Source organism: Pelmatolapia mariae, linkage group LG5, assembly GCF_036321145.2.
Source record: "Pelmatolapia mariae isolate MD_Pm_ZW linkage group LG5, Pm_UMD_F_2, whole genome shotgun sequence".
Taxonomy (NCBI): domain Eukaryota; kingdom Metazoa; phylum Chordata; class Actinopteri; order Cichliformes; family Cichlidae; genus Pelmatolapia; species Pelmatolapia mariae.
The window spans coordinates 2,189,484-2,207,088 of NC_086231.1; the positions used below are offsets into that span (position 1 = coordinate 2,189,484).

The 17,605-nt window shown below is 44.6% G+C and overlaps 1 protein-coding gene across 1 annotated transcript; it reads left to right on the plus strand.

Moving 5' to 3' along the window:
• The first annotated feature begins 931 nt into the window (after window positions 1-931).
• Window positions 932-17,342, plus strand: LOC134627335 (ubiquinol-cytochrome-c reductase complex assembly factor 1). Its single transcript, XM_063473320.1, has 9 exons — window positions 932-1,133; window positions 3,583-3,687; window positions 4,602-4,709; window positions 6,220-6,292; window positions 7,667-7,724; window positions 8,274-8,382; window positions 15,278-15,355; window positions 15,593-15,706; window positions 16,573-17,342. Exons 1-9 carry the CDS (start codon window positions 1,053-1,055, stop codon window positions 16,705-16,707), a joined length of 861 nt encoding a protein of 286 aa, XP_063329390.1. The 5' UTR covers window positions 932-1,052; the 3' UTR covers window positions 16,708-17,342.
• Window positions 17,343-17,605: the final 263 nt, after the last annotated feature.

The following is a 17,605-nucleotide window of genomic DNA, read 5'->3' on the forward strand; positions in this document are numbered from 1 at the left end:
AGCTGTTGTGTCCACAAAGAACATGAGACTGTTTTTAATGTGTCCCACTGATGTTTCCACTCTGTTTATTGGCTCTAACTACAAAGCAAGTTTGACGGAGAGGTAATCGGGTTTCCTTGTCAAAGACTTTTTACAGATTTAAAGAATAATTATGGTTTATGTCAGCCTGCTCTATCATCCTTGAATGTGACTTTGGTGGGAAATGTTGCATCATTGCAGTATTCCTGGAAGGAAAAATCCTATTTTCTGTGGGATGGAAAGCAAACATTTAAAATTATGTGTCCAATTTATTTCAGCCCAGCCAAAGGACTTAAAAGCTCATGCTATGGTGAGACATTTGTTAGTCCATCCATCCACAGACCTCCTGGAGGATTGGTCAAAGCTTACACACAGTGATAATAGGTCTTCGCTGGAAATGCACTCAAGGTCAAGGTCACATTTGTCATTGTCAGTAGATTTAATTCTTACAAAGCTTGTTATCCTCCAGTGTACAGTTACTTTACTCTTTGTGGAATTACAAGGAAAAACTCCCTTTTAACAGGAAGAAACTTCCAGCAGAACCAGGCTCAGGGAGGGGCGGGGCCATCTGGCCTTATTTTTTGTGACTTTGTAATATATATATGTGTGTGTGTGTGTGTGTGTGTGTGTGTGTGTGTGTGTGTGTGTGTGTGTGTGTGTGTGTGTGTGTGTGTGTGTGTGTTTGATTGTATTTTGTTACCTTATTAAGATTGGGGGGGGGGGGTTATCTTATCTTATCTTATCTTACCCTGAAATGCTTGATCTTAGCGCTTTAAGTATACTTTCTTTTGAATGGTATTTTTGCAGTGCAGTATTCCTGCTTAACTTCAGTGAAGTTAAAGATTCAACTTTAATCGGAGCGGGTTAAAAGCGGACCTTTTCTTCACTTTGTATATTTCTACCCGGACACTATTCAGTGCCGGACAGATTCCGTTGACATTGCTGTTGTTACCAAACCAGAAGGTTTGAGTGCAGGGAGCCTCCGTGACTCTGCAGCCCGCTTCTCGGCTCTAACAGCGGGTCTTCGTGCAGCCATGTATCGGCGGCCGCTGCAGTTCGCCGCCAGAAGCTTCGCTCATGTGTCCGCCTGCAGGGCCGCCTCCGCCGGGGGCAAGGTAAGAAACGCCCCGCTGGCGTTAGCTTAGCCGGCTAACAGGTGAAGAAGTTGAGGCTGATGTTCGAGGTGACAGCTGGGTGAACACACAGCGACAGGTGACGGAGTGAGCGCTCATCTGTCTCCGTGTGTGTTTGAGTTTCACACAGACTCACACGGACAGCCTGCGAGGTCCATTAGCAGGATTAATGTCAGAGCTCAGATTAATGGAGGCAAACTCGACCAAAGAGTCGCAGTAACAGCTCTAAAGTGCGCTCGCAGTTTAAAGGCTTTCTTTACACCGAGCACAGAAACACACGTTCAAGCCGAGGCTTCTGTCATATATGAATAATAAAGTGTTTGTCACCCGAGATAATGAAATTACTCTGTAGCGGACCAGAGTCATCAGTCACGTGTTCGAGCTTCGTTTTGGTCCAAATATTTTAATGGGTCACGGAACCATAGACTGTATGTAAATGATGGACGTGTCAGCTGTTTGTGTTGTCTGTATGTTAAAGCCTCTGTGTTAACGTGTTGGCATGATGATGATGTCCATAAACCATGTGGGTGCAACAAATAGACCAGTATAGACCGTCCAATGGTTTACTGACAAAAACTGGACCAGAGACAAATATGACAAATAACGTGGCACAGCCGCCATATTATTAATCCGATAACTGCATAAAAAGGACACAAACATGGTCCAGAAGTTCAGTTCAGTTCAGGGACCTGTCACCTAGTCAGCTGATCCGAATGTCAGAAAATAATCAGCTGAGCACAGTGGACTAGGTTACACTTCGGAGAGGTGCTGTTGTGTGTCAGGCCTGCGCACCAAGTTGCCGCCGCACTATATTAAAGTGAGGGTAACTGACTACTACTTTTAGTGCCGACTAGCAAGAGCAGCAACATTTAAACTTGAAGCAGCACACATCCACAGCTGGGATACTACTCAAAGTCGCCTAACTCGAGTATGAAATTAGATTAGGGAAAGGGATCTTTGTATCCAGCTGTAAACGTGTTTTTGGTTTTTTTCCTGCTGTAAAGTTGGACATTTTAATATCAGAGTCCGAGGGTCCAGGGTGTCTAATGCACGCAGGCTCTTTTAATACATGCAGGATGTTTGGCATCGTCTCGCTTAAGTAAGCGGTGCGTTACCTGGAAAAAGACTGGAGCGCAGAAAATATTATTCTGAAGTCTGTAATACTATTTAGCGTAAATGGTACCTTCACAGATAAACAGTCCATCAGTCCGTCACAGGGGCTGGTTTTTGAACTGTGGGAAGTGCAGGGTCACTTTTTGGTTATTCATTAGAATAGAATAGAATAGAATAGAATAGCCTTTATTGTCATTGTACAGGGTACAACGAAATTGGAGTGCCACTCCCTTGGTGCAAAATGCAATAATAAATATAATAAAAAAATAGTAAGATATAAAAGGTACAATAAAACAAACATAAGTACTCAAACAAAAGTAAGTATGATATTTACAGGATAGCAGCATTAATATAATGACAGTATGACAGTATGAATAGCAGCATAATAATAATAGCATAATATAATGGCAGTGACAATATGGTATGGCTAATCAGGCTAATCAGGTTCAATTATTCAGCTCACAGGAAAGGTGACCCCCCCCTCATGTCTGATCATCTTAAATAAACTCAGGGCTCAGAGGAGGTGGCCCACTTTCTCAGTTTTGTATGCATTTCTTTCTGAGTGTGGTGAAGTTTTATTTTGGCACCGCTTTGAAAGCTCGAGGTGTTTGTCTTCTGCCACAGGCCTGGCTGATTCAGTCTGTGACAGAGGCTTTAAGCTGCACCCTGAATGAGCTCTTTGCACATGTGCAGTGCAGCATCTGTTTCAAAAACCACCATTTAAAGGAACAACCAGATACTGACCTAAAGGTTCTTTAGGTACTAAATGTTTTTGAGAATTGAACTACAGCTTTGCCAGCGGTTGTGTTGATGCAGATGTTGGCTGCTGAGATGTTGAGGTTTAATATTTGTTTTTTGTTCCCTCAGTCTATAGGAGTTCAGGCCATCAGCTCATAGCAGTGGTCTCTTCATTCTCTTTGAACTTTAGTTCATTTTGAAAGGTTTTAAATTTACATCATGTTTTTACAAATCTGAATGAACTTAATCAGATCAATTAATCAGAATATTGTTGCAGGTCTTTCTACTCAGTGACGTTGGGTGGTGCAGAGACTTAATCAGTTTATAAATGTTCACTCAGAAAAAGCCTGTCCAGCAGTCAGAGGGTTAACGAAGGATGTTTCTGTGCAGTTCAAACAAAAAATGCTAAAGGGTAACGAAAACTGGCTAAACCTGGTGAGAACAACACTGAGCTGTGATGTGAAGATCACTGCTGTTAGTGGGAGACGAGCAGGTGTTTGATCCGTCTTTAAAAACAAGTCGACAAATAAAACGGTCGATCGTTTGTGTTCAGCCTGACTTAACTTCTCTCTCCTTGCAGGGGTTGGATCAGGAAGCCTGTTTCAGAGCGCTGGCCGCCTGTCAGCAGGCGGGCGTCTCCTCTCCATTAGTAACGCCGTGCCGGACGCTGCATGTCGCCACACAGGTAACATCGCATGCAAGCACATGAAAAAATAGCCCTCATTGTTTAACCCACAGATGGACTGCTTAAAAACACCTGTGCAGCAGCTCTTGTGTCCCAGTGGGTGGGCCACCGATATGCCAAACAGAAAGCACAAAAGGAGGGGCGCTCTCCTATTCGTTATCTTTTCTGATTCTTAAAATAAGAATTAATATATATATATATATACTCTTTGCCGATAAATAACACTTTTCTTTTCACTCGGTCGATTCCAGCTCCGTCATCTCGGAGGCATTTTGTGAAGCCAGTCGTTCTGGGTACAGTTCACCCCTGCTATTATCGATGCGTCCCTGCATCTGCTAAATGATCTTTATCCCTTTACACCTTTTATTAACTCTGTAAATATCTCTGTAAAAGTGTCCACTAACTAAACAACATGTGTCTGTTCACGTTTTTTGCTTAAATAAAAACAAATAAACTTTAATTCCTCTTTTCTTTAAAGGGTTGATTATTCAGCCTGTAGTTTTTACACAGCTCCTTGGATTTCAGGATTAATTTGAGGAATTCTGAGTTCAGTCGTGTCGTATTCGTGCCTTTAAAGCACTTCCTGCCTGCTCCGTGTGTTCGAGGCTTCAACTGGTTTTGTTGTTTTTAATGAAGCTTGAAAACTTCAGCACATCTGCACGTCCTGATGAAGGTTAGCGGGGTCGTGGTGGCTGTAATAAAACTGTCAAAGCATGAAGACGGCGTGCAGCTCGGAGTAGGTCAGCGTATTAATTTAGTGAGCGGTAAAGGTCGCGCCGCACAGGTGCGTCGTCACGTGCTGTTGATTTAACGAGGGTCACGCAGCACACGTTTGATAACCCACCTGCTAAAGGAGCAGTTTCTGTTTTCGCTGTCGTTTTTTCACCGCTCCACTTTTTCTTTTTGTCCTTCAGCTCCGTAACGTGAAGGAGACGCATCAGCACACGGAGGAGGAGGTCGGCGCCTTCACAAAGCTCATCGAGGCGATGGGCTTCACGGGACCGCTCAAATACAATAAATGGGTGAGTGCAGAAGAGACGTCGGCTGAAAACGAGCAGGTGATGGTGATTTGGCTTTCCGGCCAAGGTGACGTTGCTTCATTTGATGTGTGAAATCAACATGAGCACTTAGTGTCATGTTTAATGTGTTTAGTGTGCCTCCCAGGCCACCTGTTACCTGCTGACGTGTCCGTTCTGCACTCAAACAGCCTCTCAGTCAAAAGCAACATGCTAACGTCCTTTAAATGCACCTTCTGATGAATGTGTGTCACCCTGATTGGTCAACAGGTAACAAAAACTAACCGGTGTGTCGGGTCAGACGTTTCTACCTGTACTGTCAGTGCAACGTTTCCCCTCCTGCTCTCTGTGGATGAATAAAACCAAACTGGACTTGGACAAAACAGAGTAATAAAACATTTGTTATGGAAGATGTTGCATGCAGAAGGCCAAAAATACAAATAACGTCACTGCAGTGGGAGTGATATTCACCAGAGGTGTGTGTGTGTGTGCACGTGCATGTGTGGCTTTCATTCATTGCGTCACACTCTTGTAGTCGGTATGTTTTCCAGGAATGCACAGGTCACTAAAGGAATAAACAGTTGGAGCTGTGTCAGGCTTCAGTGAAGTGGGAGGTTTTGGCTAAAGGCGGAAAGGTTGCGTGTGTGCCGAGGAATGTCAGGCGAGCAAAGAGCTGGGCCGCCCGCCGGACCGGCAGCGTTTGGCTCGCACGCTGGCACACCTCCAAACTCGTGTCCTGCTCCTACGCGTGTTTACTCTACAGATAAAACCGCCGTCGGAGATGCACAGATCAGCCTTAAATCCCAGAATAGTCCCACAGAAATGCGTGCTCGCTGTTGTTAAATGAAACCCGTTGGCGAGTCGCTTTTCCAGCTGAAGTTGCTGAACCAGGCAAACTCATTTGGATAGGTTTGCCTGTTTGATGTCATTTTTAGCCCCCCTGTTTCCATTGACAAATGTTGGTAATGGAAGTCTAGTGGTGCATTTACACTAGGCAGGAAGTGTAATTACTCCCACACAATCCAGTCGCTTCGCCCCAACAGCCAGCAGGACGAGGACTAGTAAAGAGAGGCTGCAGTGAGCGTCTGCACTGTGGCTGCTGGGGTGTAAAGGCTGATATGGAGGGCAGGCTGTTACTCGGGCAGCGTGGCCCCCTGAAAGCTTCAACAGGAAGCCAGCGTGTTGTGTCTCGGCGCCATCGCAGGAGGGTCGCCTGCCGAGGCCTTTCCTATGAATGATGTTTGCCACAACACAGCAGAGCTCTGAAGTTGGTGTTTTCCTTCACTTACACCATGTTCAGCTGCCCTCAAACGCCATCACTAAGCCCCTCCTCCATTTCTGAATGTCAGTGACATCACGAGAATCAGCTGATTGAAATACTTCCCCTCACGAACGCCCTGACTCCCCTTTCATGTTTGTGAGAGCAACTCCGAGCTGTCAGCTGTAGCTGTGAGTGCGATGTTGTGGTTGTAGTTACAGAGTAACAACGTCAGACGTGATGTTTTTGTTTCCACAGAAAATCAAGATCGCTGCTCTGCGGATGTACACGTGCTGCGTGGAGAGAATCAACTACGACGAGTTCTTCGACAGTGAGTCTACCACGCTCGGCTTCAAAATGCTGCATCTCCCACAATGCAACTCGGCTCATTGGGTCGCCGTTCACGTTTGCTCCCACTTTGTCTCGGACATGCTTATTCGTGACTGGCTTATGTTTGCTGATATTTATCACAAAAGTTGATAAAAACCTGAAGAACAACTTGTCTCAGTAACATAAAAACACAAACGCAGAACAAACCGAAGAGCTCAAATATAAATCTCACGTAATGAGAAGCTTAAAATGAAAGCTGATATGACTCCCAGCTGTGAAGGACTCAATTCTGAGCTGAGGATTTGTCCTCCGTTCTGGGTTATCGCCACCTTCCCGCTCAGGTGTGGACGGTAAATGTGTCGCTTTGTGTTTTGGAGACGTTCAAACCTTCAGCTCTGCTGCTTATTCACCTTAAACTCTCAGATATGAGTGTTTTAAAAAGAAAAGCGCGTCTTATGTTAGGGCTGTGCGATATGACCAAAATCTCATATCCTGATATGAGACATTTATCGTCCCGACAACCATATTTATCACAAAAATGTTACATTTTCTGTAAATTCTGTGAATCTCAATGCATGAAACTATATATTTTTAGAAATAAGTTGTAACAGCCGCCATTTTCTTTGAGTATTTATCACACGGCGTGCTGCGGGGAAAAGCCTGTTCTAACGTTTGAGTCTGAGGTTTATTTGGAGCACCTGGCGGCTCTTTGTTGCTTCTCATCTGTAAACTCTCTCCACACTCTGTCACGTGACTCTTGCGTAGGTGGTAGCAGAGGTTTGTCGTGTTTGAGTCTGAGGTTTGCAGCATAATTTGCAGAGTACAGTTTTCTGGTGCGTGTCAGACTTCTCATAACCAAACCATGTCCATGCTACAGAGGCAGCCCCTCGTTTAGGAATAAAGTGCACGATTTGTTTTGACAGGTCCTTCTGTTTGTCATCATTTATTTTGACAAATCTCAACAGGATCTTCAGCTTTATTGTGAAAGGTTTATGTGGAAAATAAACAAGCGGACGGCAGAGCCACACGCTGGGTTTACCTTTGTTGTTGCTAACGACAACGTGTAAAAACGATCACTTGTCTGTCCGTAGTGTGTTTATTTTAAATAAGAGAGAACATTAAGAAATGAATCTAGCCGCTACAGTGACCATCAAAACCATGAAAAAATGTTCCCGCAAACAGTTTATTTTGCGACACCTCGAAACAAATGATAGCGTATAATATGAAACGATAGACGTTTTCATATCGTCATCCGATATTTATGGTGATATCGAACAGCCCTACTCGTATGTTGCTATAGTTGCAGAGTCTGAAGCGGGTACGGCGTGCACACCAGCACAGAGAATCCTAACGAATCCTAATGTGTGTGTTTCAGAGTGCACCCTCCCTGACACTCTCAACTCCTGGTTCCTGGTTGCACAGCTGCACGTATGGTGAGTCACACAAACACATCCTCTCAGCTACCAGTTCATTAGGTACACCTGTACAGCTGGATTTATCCAATCAGCCAATCAGATGGTTTGTTTGCTGCGCTGAGGAATCTGTGTGCTGATTGGTGTAAGCAGCAAAAGGAAGCCGTGGTCCGTGTCGGCCGCGCTGTGCGTGCTGTCGCTGCTCTTCCGTGTATTTATAGCCCAGTCGTGTGTCATGTGATGTATTTTTACTTTGTCAGTTATCTTCCTTCACATGTTATGTAACACCACCACGCTGTGTGTTAAACGTCCTCTGTAGCATGCAAAGAATCCAGTTCACAGTGAGAGAATGCATATAATATATTATTATTATTATTATTATTTATGTGTTAATGTGGTCTAATTGGAAGCGTCTGTTAGAGTTTGTAATGATGTAATGATGTCGGTGTTGCTCCTGCTGTGGATGGGACAGTGACGCTCTTTATATGATGAGCACACGGCTTCACTCGTCACAGCGATTTAAGGCTGTGCGCTCGTTTCAGTCTCCTTGTTGTCTTCTTGTGCTCTCAGGATGTGTTTGGTGCGGATGCGTCAGGAGGGCAGAGAGGGGAAGTACATGTGCCGTTACATCGTGCACTCCATGTGGGAGGATGTGGAGCAGAGGAGCAAAATCATGGGGGTACGTTATGTTTCTGATCTTGAAGGGAAAAAAAATGAAATTCAGAGGTGTGAAAGCAGCTGAAACAGTCTCAGCTGAGAGTATTAAAATCTCCACAAAGACACCAACCTCTACGTGTGCAGCAACGTCTGCATAACTTCTGCAACTAAACTAAAGCAACAGAAGCAATATCAACAAAGCAGCCACGGTAACTACAGCAACAGCTGCAACCTGACCCTCTGTCGTATCGTAAAGTGCACACACACGCGCGCGCAGGCTGGTGCACAGCGTGCCCGTCATAACGCACAGGCTGTAAATATCATGTGACTGTATTTCCACTTTTCAGCGTCACTGGTGGGAGAAAGAGCTCAGCCTGTTGGAACTTTGCAGTATGTTTGATTCGTGAAATCCTGATTTATTCCTGGTTTAAAAGAGTTGAGGAAAAACTAAAATGATCATGTAACAAAGGTTTTCTGTTACTTGGGAAATCATTCGGGTTATTTACTGAAGCTGAGTTTGCAAATTCAGATATTTTCCCAGCTGTTTAATTCCTACCAGAGTTTTAGTGTGTAACAGAAGCTTTCACCCTAATTCTCCCTCAGCGACAAAAATCCTGTGTTCGAGCTTTCGCATCGACTCGGCTGATTGGCTGATAGGTTTGTGGTTACGGCCGCAGCAGAGGTTGCGCTCTTGTCAGAATCAGCCCGTTTATCTCAGCCAGCTCTCCTGCTGGAACAGAATCTGGATCTTCAGGTTCCAGCAGGAATGCTTTGGCAGAGTCCCTCTGGTTCAGTCCTGCAGCATGCACACGGTCAGTGTTTCACAGCTGTGTGATGTGAATGTCGATCAGCACGTACGAACGGCCTTCGACATGAACAGGACTCGTGTTGCTGTGCAGTCTAACCCTGATCTGAGTCAGCTCCACTGAGCTGCTGCATTTGCTTCATAATGTCAGTAACCACCTGTTCATGCAAATGTGATGGACTACAGACTGTTTTCAACTTAAGCATGAAAGTGAAAAGATGAGAAAACGAAGAAACCGAATAGACAAACACACAACAGTCGTCTTCTGTTTATGCATTATTTTTCTCTTTGAGTAAATAATCCCAATTATTCAAACTAAATTAAAATATTTTTGACTTTTCTGTGTTGAAAGCTGCAAAGAAATGCAGGAAACCCTGTTTTCTGAAAGAAAAGTCACATGATCAGAGCACACACAGATCTACCATACGCTCTGAAGTAAATTAAAAGGTTTCTGTAATTTTGGGATATGCAAACTTGAAGTTTTCCGCCCACAAAGTAAACCACAAAGATTCAAAGTCAGCATTTCTTTTGTTTCCTTTGCTTTCCTGGAAATGCCCCTGACCACCGATACAACCCCAGCTCACTGGGAATGCTCAGTCCAGCTTATCCCATCTGCATTTATCTGCAGATCCTGTAAGCTGTACCATCCAGTAACTGTTGTCCTCACGGGGAGGACGAGACTCGACTGTGTAGCACTGATTATCAAACTTTGTCAAATAACCTGATATAAATAAATCCATTAAATATGGACTGAATGGAGCAAACACACTGACAAGCTGTTGGTGTATCAGACCTCTGAGGTATTCCCCCTTTGCCCTTAATTTCCTCAACGCCATGTTATGCTTCGTGCTAGCTGCTGCTGCACGGTGAAATAAACACGGAACAGCTTCGAGTGAGTCGGGTTCAGACTGATGTGTGATCCAAATACTGCATCGTGCATCTGGACCATTCATAGATCATCTTCTCAGTTAAAGGAGCAGCGTGAAGCTTGTATAAAGTGTTCATCATGGACAAACGAGTGCAGATCGGTTAGCCCTTCCTTGTGTCACGCCCCTCCAGCTTTCACTGCACCTTCTAGCACTCCACCCATCCAGGTAATAAAGGTACTCTGAGCTGTCTTTGGGCACATAGTCTCAACTTATTTCAACCTGCAGACGCAGGTAAGCAACCTTCTCGTCCGATGTTCAGGAGCCAAGTTCGGGGGATAAAAGTAGACCCACCCCTGCTCACCGCCTTTCACTGAGGCCAGCTCCAGAGTGGAACAGAGTCCAGCCCCGGGTTCAAGATGCTAAACTGTTGAGGCGAGTCAGAGTCTGAACCCTAGCTGGTAACTCTCAGGCTGTTCCCCACCAGAGGGGTGCTGTTCCAAGAGCCACTTTTGGCAACCAGGGATTGGCCCGCGGGGGTGTCCGCCCCTTACCGTGGCCCAATCCACACAGCACCAGACCCCTACACCTCCTGCCACGGGTCAGGGAGTCGCAGGAGCGAACTGTCCAAAAGTCGTAGGTATTAAGTTACTGTTTTAGAAAGCAAAAGCTGGAAATGTTCATCATTTAGAAACTGGCGCTGGACAAAGTTTGAAAACTGGCTTTCTGATTGTTTTTCTTTATTAAATGTAATTAACTTAATCGCTTTAGCTCCAGAATGAAACATGAAAACTTTAGCAGGTCAGACATTTGGAACTGAAGAGCTGAGAATGAGCACACACTGATGACTGATTATTTTACTGCGTTAATACAGACTTGACAGCAGCAGTATTTTCCACAGCAGCTCAGGTTCCTCAGAAGTGCTTCTGTGACATTAAATCGCCACAAATCTACACAAACACGTCTCCAAGCTAAATGTCATTCTGTTAAATAAATATTCATTATTTCAGCCACATTTCCCCTTCGAGCTGATGCAACAGTGCATTCAGTTTTATCCGTGCCATTGCATGCTACAAAGGATGCAGGTTTTGTTGATTTTAAAGTTTTACATCAGTGTAATTGTGCCAACAAATCCCCGGAGAGCGAGCCTGGCTGCGGCCGCCGTGTCCACAGAGTCGTTCCTCTATTTTCTGTCAGTGGAGCAGCTCCAGGAAGTGTCGCTCATTGACATAAATCTGGGCTCTGAGCACACGAAGCTTTCAGAAACACTTTGTCCTTCTATAATGCAGATTATTCTGGATTCGAGTCTCAAAGCTAACAGAGGGGAAAAACCCACTTTAATTACGGGTGTTTGCGTTTAAGAATTAAAGAGTTGTGACAAAGAATGTAAATGTAGGGCGGCAGGATATTAAACAGGGTCAAAACGCGTAAAAGCACAGCTCGAGCAAACATGAACGGAGAACCAGTCTGCTCTCACTCCTCAGAGCATCCTGGGTTCTTTCCTCACGTCGTAGTCCCAAAGTGAGGCACGCGTGCCTCTGAGCCTCATTTATGAATTACACGTTTGTATTATTACTTATTGTTAAGCCTGATATTTTTAGGCGCTTTAAAATTCTCCAAAATCAATCAGTTTGGTGCTGCTGAGGGTTAAAACGGTCCACAGTCCTTCAGCATCCTTCACAAAACGTCATCGTACCAAAATACACCTGAAAAAGAGGATTTACGAGTTTTTGGCTGAATTAGACGTTAGAAGCTTCTTAGCCAGTTTCCACCTAAAGATGATCGACCCTGTTCTGACTGAAGGATTCCTACAAAGCTAAATCATACAGCTCTGCTAGAGCTTTGGACAGAAATGAAAACGGAAAAGTGAACCGCAGTGATGTGAAGAGGAAGAACGAGGGTTAAACTGTTCTCAGTAAAAGTTCAAGCTAAAGATTCTCAGTAGCAGAGACACTGTGGGAGGAATGCGACGTCAAAAGCCGACCAAACTTCGTCCAATAGAACATCCGAGACGATCCATGCGCAGCTCGAGGTTTCCACGCCTGATCCCAAGCTTCATGTCCTCACTGAAACCTCAGCTGGTCCCGATTCTTCACCAAAGCAGTGAAATATTTGGAGTCCAAGACCCCGTCAGCTCGTGGGCTGCAGTTACGCCGAGTTTTAGCTGATGGCTGACGGCTAGGCGACATGGACGCAAAAGTTTGTGAATGCGATAACTTGAGAAATTGTAATTGATACCATCGGTGTATCTACTAAAAACATCAGATGAGTTCGGATCTCAGGGACCTCGACCTCAAGGTCATGGGTCAACTTTTCTGAAAGCCTTGTGAATGACTCGAGAACAAGGCGGTGTAGGATTTTGAGATTGAGATCCTTATTGTATCTACCAGGAGGCTGAGGGGTGCTGTTGGCTGCTGCCAGTATATTTAAACACTGAGCTGAAAGACGTGGGGCACAGGAACAGAGCTGATAAAAAGCTGGAGAGGCGAGAACGTCACAGTCTTTTGGGCTCGTGCCTTCAAATAAAAACAGAACTGCAGAAGGGCCAGAGCTTCATCCAGTGCAGGAGGCACTCGGACCACAAAAACATCACAACTTACTTTTCTGCCTGATGCAGCTTTCCTTATTGGAGCAGAAAAGTTTTCATCTTCAAGCGTGTGGTGTAAACACTCATAAAATCAGAGGGTTACCGTTCAGGTGGGAGCAGGAGGGACTGGTCTTTTGAGATTTAGTTGACTCGTACTGAAGGTGTGACTCCACACCTCATCACAGCCTCTTGGATTTGGCTGTAAAGTGAGCTCAGCGGCAGCCAAGCAGCAGCTTTCAGCGCTCTTCATATTAAGGAGCTCTTTAGTTTTGCTCCTTTTGCTTCGTGTGACAGAAAGAGGTCAGCGATGAGAAATTACAGTCTGGCTTGTGAGGTCACTCCTGCAGCGTGGGCACGCATGCATTGGTCGCGTACGCGGCAGGTGTTTTCACAGCTGCATACGTGACCTTTTGTCAGCATGTGTACGTAAACCTGCGTGTTCTTTATGTCAAGCGTGTCAGCACAGAGTTACAACAAAGTCCAGTTTCTTTTAAAGTGCAATAGTAAAGACGTTCAGACGTTGATTCTGACCTCACATTTCTCTTGTTCAGAGCTCACTTGTTCTGTGACCTCTGACCTGACGCTGAAGTCATTAACTTAAGTCATGGAAGTTTGCAGCTTCTTTACGTCCCAGCTGTACACACAGAGCAGCTGTTTTCAGCTAGTTTCTCTCCTATAGTCAGACTGAAAGGTGAAACGAGACGTTTACTGGCAGAAAAACGATCTGCTGATGTTTTGAATATCAAAGATTTGTTTCAGTGCTCGCCAGCAGATCTGTGGAAGCACTCGGGGACATTTCCTCTGTGTTTTTATTTAACAAGTTAAAGTTTTTAGTGAACCGTCCGTTCATTTTGTCAGATTTCAATCATTATCACGACCTGAGCCTGTTACAAACAGCAGACATACAGATCTGTGACGCACAGCGGAGAACAGCAGTATCCTCAATACAGCAGTCAGAGATACTAAGTCTCACTGCGCACAGCTGACTGTGACGTTACCCTCAGTGATATTCGAACAGTCCAAAAGCTTCGTTTGCACATTTATGCAACAGCAAAATACATTTTTCCATCAAAAGCATTAGTTAGCAGAAGAATTTGACTTATTTTCATTCTTATTAAGTCTTATTATTTGTTTGATGCTCGCTGAATAATCCATCTTATGAGATTCCCGAACGTTCTTTTAGTTGATCTGGACGTTGCGTTTGAGCGGGAGCTCCTGCTGCTGACTGACTGCAGGGTTTCCCAACCTCACAGCCAGTACAGCTGCATGACGTTAGACCCATTCACTAACGATGCGGCTGCAGCACTGTTTGATGGCCAAAGCTGCACGTGTATCAGATCAGGAGTGTTTATCGGACTGTAGAGTCATAAATATGAATAAACTGAATATCTTTAAAGGAACAGACGAGGAAAGCAAGAAGCGAGTTAGATAAACATCCATGCAGCCGTGAACATCGTGAAGTATTTTTTCCTTGGAAAATCGTCTTTTTTTTTTTTCTTGATTCCCTAAAACACAAATTTCCTAATCAAGCTCTACATGAGCAGCTTATATTTATACAGCGAGCAGCAGTGATTGGAGCTGCTCTAAGGTTTCATAGTGACTGAGGCAGAGAGCAGGAAAAACATCGGTCATTTTCTCCACGTTCATAATCACTGCTGCGCCTCTTCAGCGCCCGCACTCTCTACACTCCAGCCTGTGCAGCATTAGGAAATGTTCACCTTTGGATTCAGCGGCGACAAACCTGGCTGTGCAGCAGCAGGAAGGTTTTCTGACATTTATTTTTGGTGCAAAACTTTGCTTCGCACAGACTCTACAGTATGATCTGTATGATTCACCTGCTGCCCGAGAGCTTCAATCATCCAGTAGAACAAATGAACAGCACAGGGAGCATTTTTTGATTTTACTGGTCAATGTGTGGATTTTTTTTAATTTATTTATTTTTAATTTTTCTATTAAAATGGTGAAAAGTATCATTTGTATATGAATAGAAAATGTAGAAAAAGAATTGGGAATCAGAATGTTTTGCAGTTTTTACTTGGTTATCAAAACTTCTTTGATCAATCAAATGATGAACCTGTACTTGATTTAACTTTTTTTTTCTTTTAATATTGACATCTCCAAAATTAGTGGAAGTGTTTGTATAAAGCTGGGACTGACCATTCAGTGTCCCCATAGAATTAACCTGACAGCAGCCATATTATTGGTCAGATAATGTCATTAAAAATGCACCAAAAGGCTCTGACAGCACAAACAGTCCACAGAGCAGACAGCTAGCAGCTACAGCCGCCTGTGTCGCCATCCACCTGTCAGTCAAAAAGAGGCCACGCCCCCTAATATTCAAACTTTAAGCATTATTGCAATTTAACCCCCACTGCAGGTGTTATGAAGGAAGAATTATCTACAGAGACCAAACAGTTTGTGTATCAGACTCTAAACATGTTTATTTCTGCTGTAAAGCTTTAACATGGGAGTCTATGGCGACTGACTCCCTGCTGGAGCCTCTGCTGGACGTTAGAGGAACTGCAGGTTTTTGCACTTCAGCCTTGGCTTCATTTTTCCAGCCCAGACGTTTCTGCCTGCCACGAATGTACAAATCTTGTATATTCTCGATCTCTGCTTTGCTTCACTCTGATTTGTCTTCCTCTGTTTAATGATGCAGATTGATGCCATCCACAGGAAGGAAGCGATGAAAGCGATGACCGAAACCTTCTATGCAGCGATATTTGGATACGATGAGGTAAGACAAAGAATTTTAAACTTGCTGTTTTACAGCCGAGATTCAAACTGGAAATGGGTTTTGAGTGACCTTTAAGAGTTCATCTTAGATGCACTGCAGACTCACTCGATTTTAACTCCGGTCCAAAGTCTGGATCCTGATTGGATCACACAGCTGGGACATGTCAGCAAACATCAACTGCAGATATCAGGTCAGAAGAAACTTCATGCATGTGAACACGTGTGTTGGTACCTGCAGGGAATCCTGTCCGATGACTGTGTGCTGGCGGCGGCTCTGTGGAGAAACCTGTTCAACCGTCAGTGTGAAGACCCCAGACAGCTCGAGCTCATGGTGGAGTACGTCCGCAAACAGGTGAGCTTTTGTCTTTCTAACACGTGCACTTTGTTGCATTTGAATTGTGTGATGTCCTGATAAGACCTCGGCACATGCTTCGGGCCCACGTTCTCCAGGCTTGACTCCCTCTGTTTTCTTAACCGCAGGAATCCAGAGTCTTCTGCTGATGAGCAAATTGGGTTTAACACTCACTGGTTTATGTGCACGTCTCCATGCAGAGAGCTCTCCCACAGTGGGCTGCTCGCGGTCCGACAGAATTAGTTGGTTTCCATGTCTGCACTGAGAGCTCAGAGCTTATTAGAATAGTTCTTCAGCAGCGCTAAAGAAGCAAAGCTGATTATTTACCGTCCATCTACGTCATTACCCTGAGCGATGGGCGTGAGCTCTGTGTAATGACCCAAAAAACGAGTTCGCAGTAATAAGCGGTTAAAGTGAGTGTTCTCGGAAAGGTGGCGAGGCTCAGCGTTACACAGCGGGTGAGGAGTTTCATCATTCAGGAAGGACTCGGGATGTTTCTTCCTGGGTGAAGATGTTCTACCTGGAGGCTCCCGGGGTAGAATGGAGACTCTCTCAGCTGGTCTGGGAACAGCTCGGTGTTCCCCGGATGAACTGGAGGAGGGGGGAAGGGTGAGGAAGGTTTGGGTCTCTCTGCTTAGGCTGCAGCCCTAAGACAACCTCAGGGAAGCAGCAGAGGATTGATGGACGTGCGGGTAGTTCTAAATGTTGATGGAACCTGGAAATTGTACCTGATGTGTTTCCTTAGAAATCAGTGAGCACCAGTTTTATTCACAGAGTTTATGACGCAGTAACGTTTGCAGAAAGGAAAACAGTCGATGTTGATCTGTCAGCTGTGAGTGTAAATGTGGACGTGCTGCTGTGTGCAGATGCAGTACATCGACGCGCTGGACGGGGACGACCTGCTGCTCACAGGAGAGGTTAAGTGGCGCCCCCTGGTGGAGGAGAACGCACAGAGCATCCTGAAGGTGGTCACACCCACGTACAACGATGCCGGACTGTGACAGACACTTGTTGCACTTCAGCTTCCTTTCATCCTTTCCTCGGTTATGTTTTCTCCCCCCCTTCTTTTCCTCATAACTCCTTCTCTCCTCTCTGTTATGAGATTTTAATTTGACATCAGGTCTGTTGTTGTAGCTTTTTTTTTTTTTCTTCTTTTTTCCTCTTGTGTTCAGAGCACTTATTCTCCCAATGATGTGTCCACCAGAGGTCTGATTCTGGAGGGTCAGTGTATATATGTAGAGTAGACGGTCAGGGATGAGGATTGTGGGCCGCGTCACACGTACAGCCGTCGTCCTCCATCTTTGTCCTGTTGGGTTTGAGAGTGTCCGCTGCTTCCTCTCTGTGAAAACGCACATGTGACACATATTTATATTTTCTCAGTTTTATAAGTACCGCCACGCTGTATTTATAAAGTATTTTGTACCTTCGAGCTTGCTCTTCTCCTGCAGAGACTTCTGTTACTGCTCCTTCACTGTGTTTAAATAAAGTTTTGCTCTGTGAGGTTAAAATGATCCTTGTAGGTTGTCAGCGAGGTTCTCCATGATGCTCTCACACCTCAACAGGAAGCTGAACCCTCAAAGACACGATGTCATTCTTGTTTTTAAAAAGTGAATAAATAAAGTTTTCTCTGAACGGCGTCTGCTCCTGACTCGTTTTCTGTTTTCAGTTTTCTCAGCTTAAATGCAAACTTGTGGTTTATTTATCTACTGCTAATACCAGGTGAACGTGCCAACAAATGGCTGCAGAAGAGGAAGAAGAATTTTAATTAAAGGAGGAGGAAAAAAGATCTTTGACCTTATAAATATAAAACTTGAATTTTATTTTATTTGTATGGCATTATTTATATGGATTACAATAACAGCTGCCTCAAGGTGCTAGTAAGATGACCCCCTATGACCA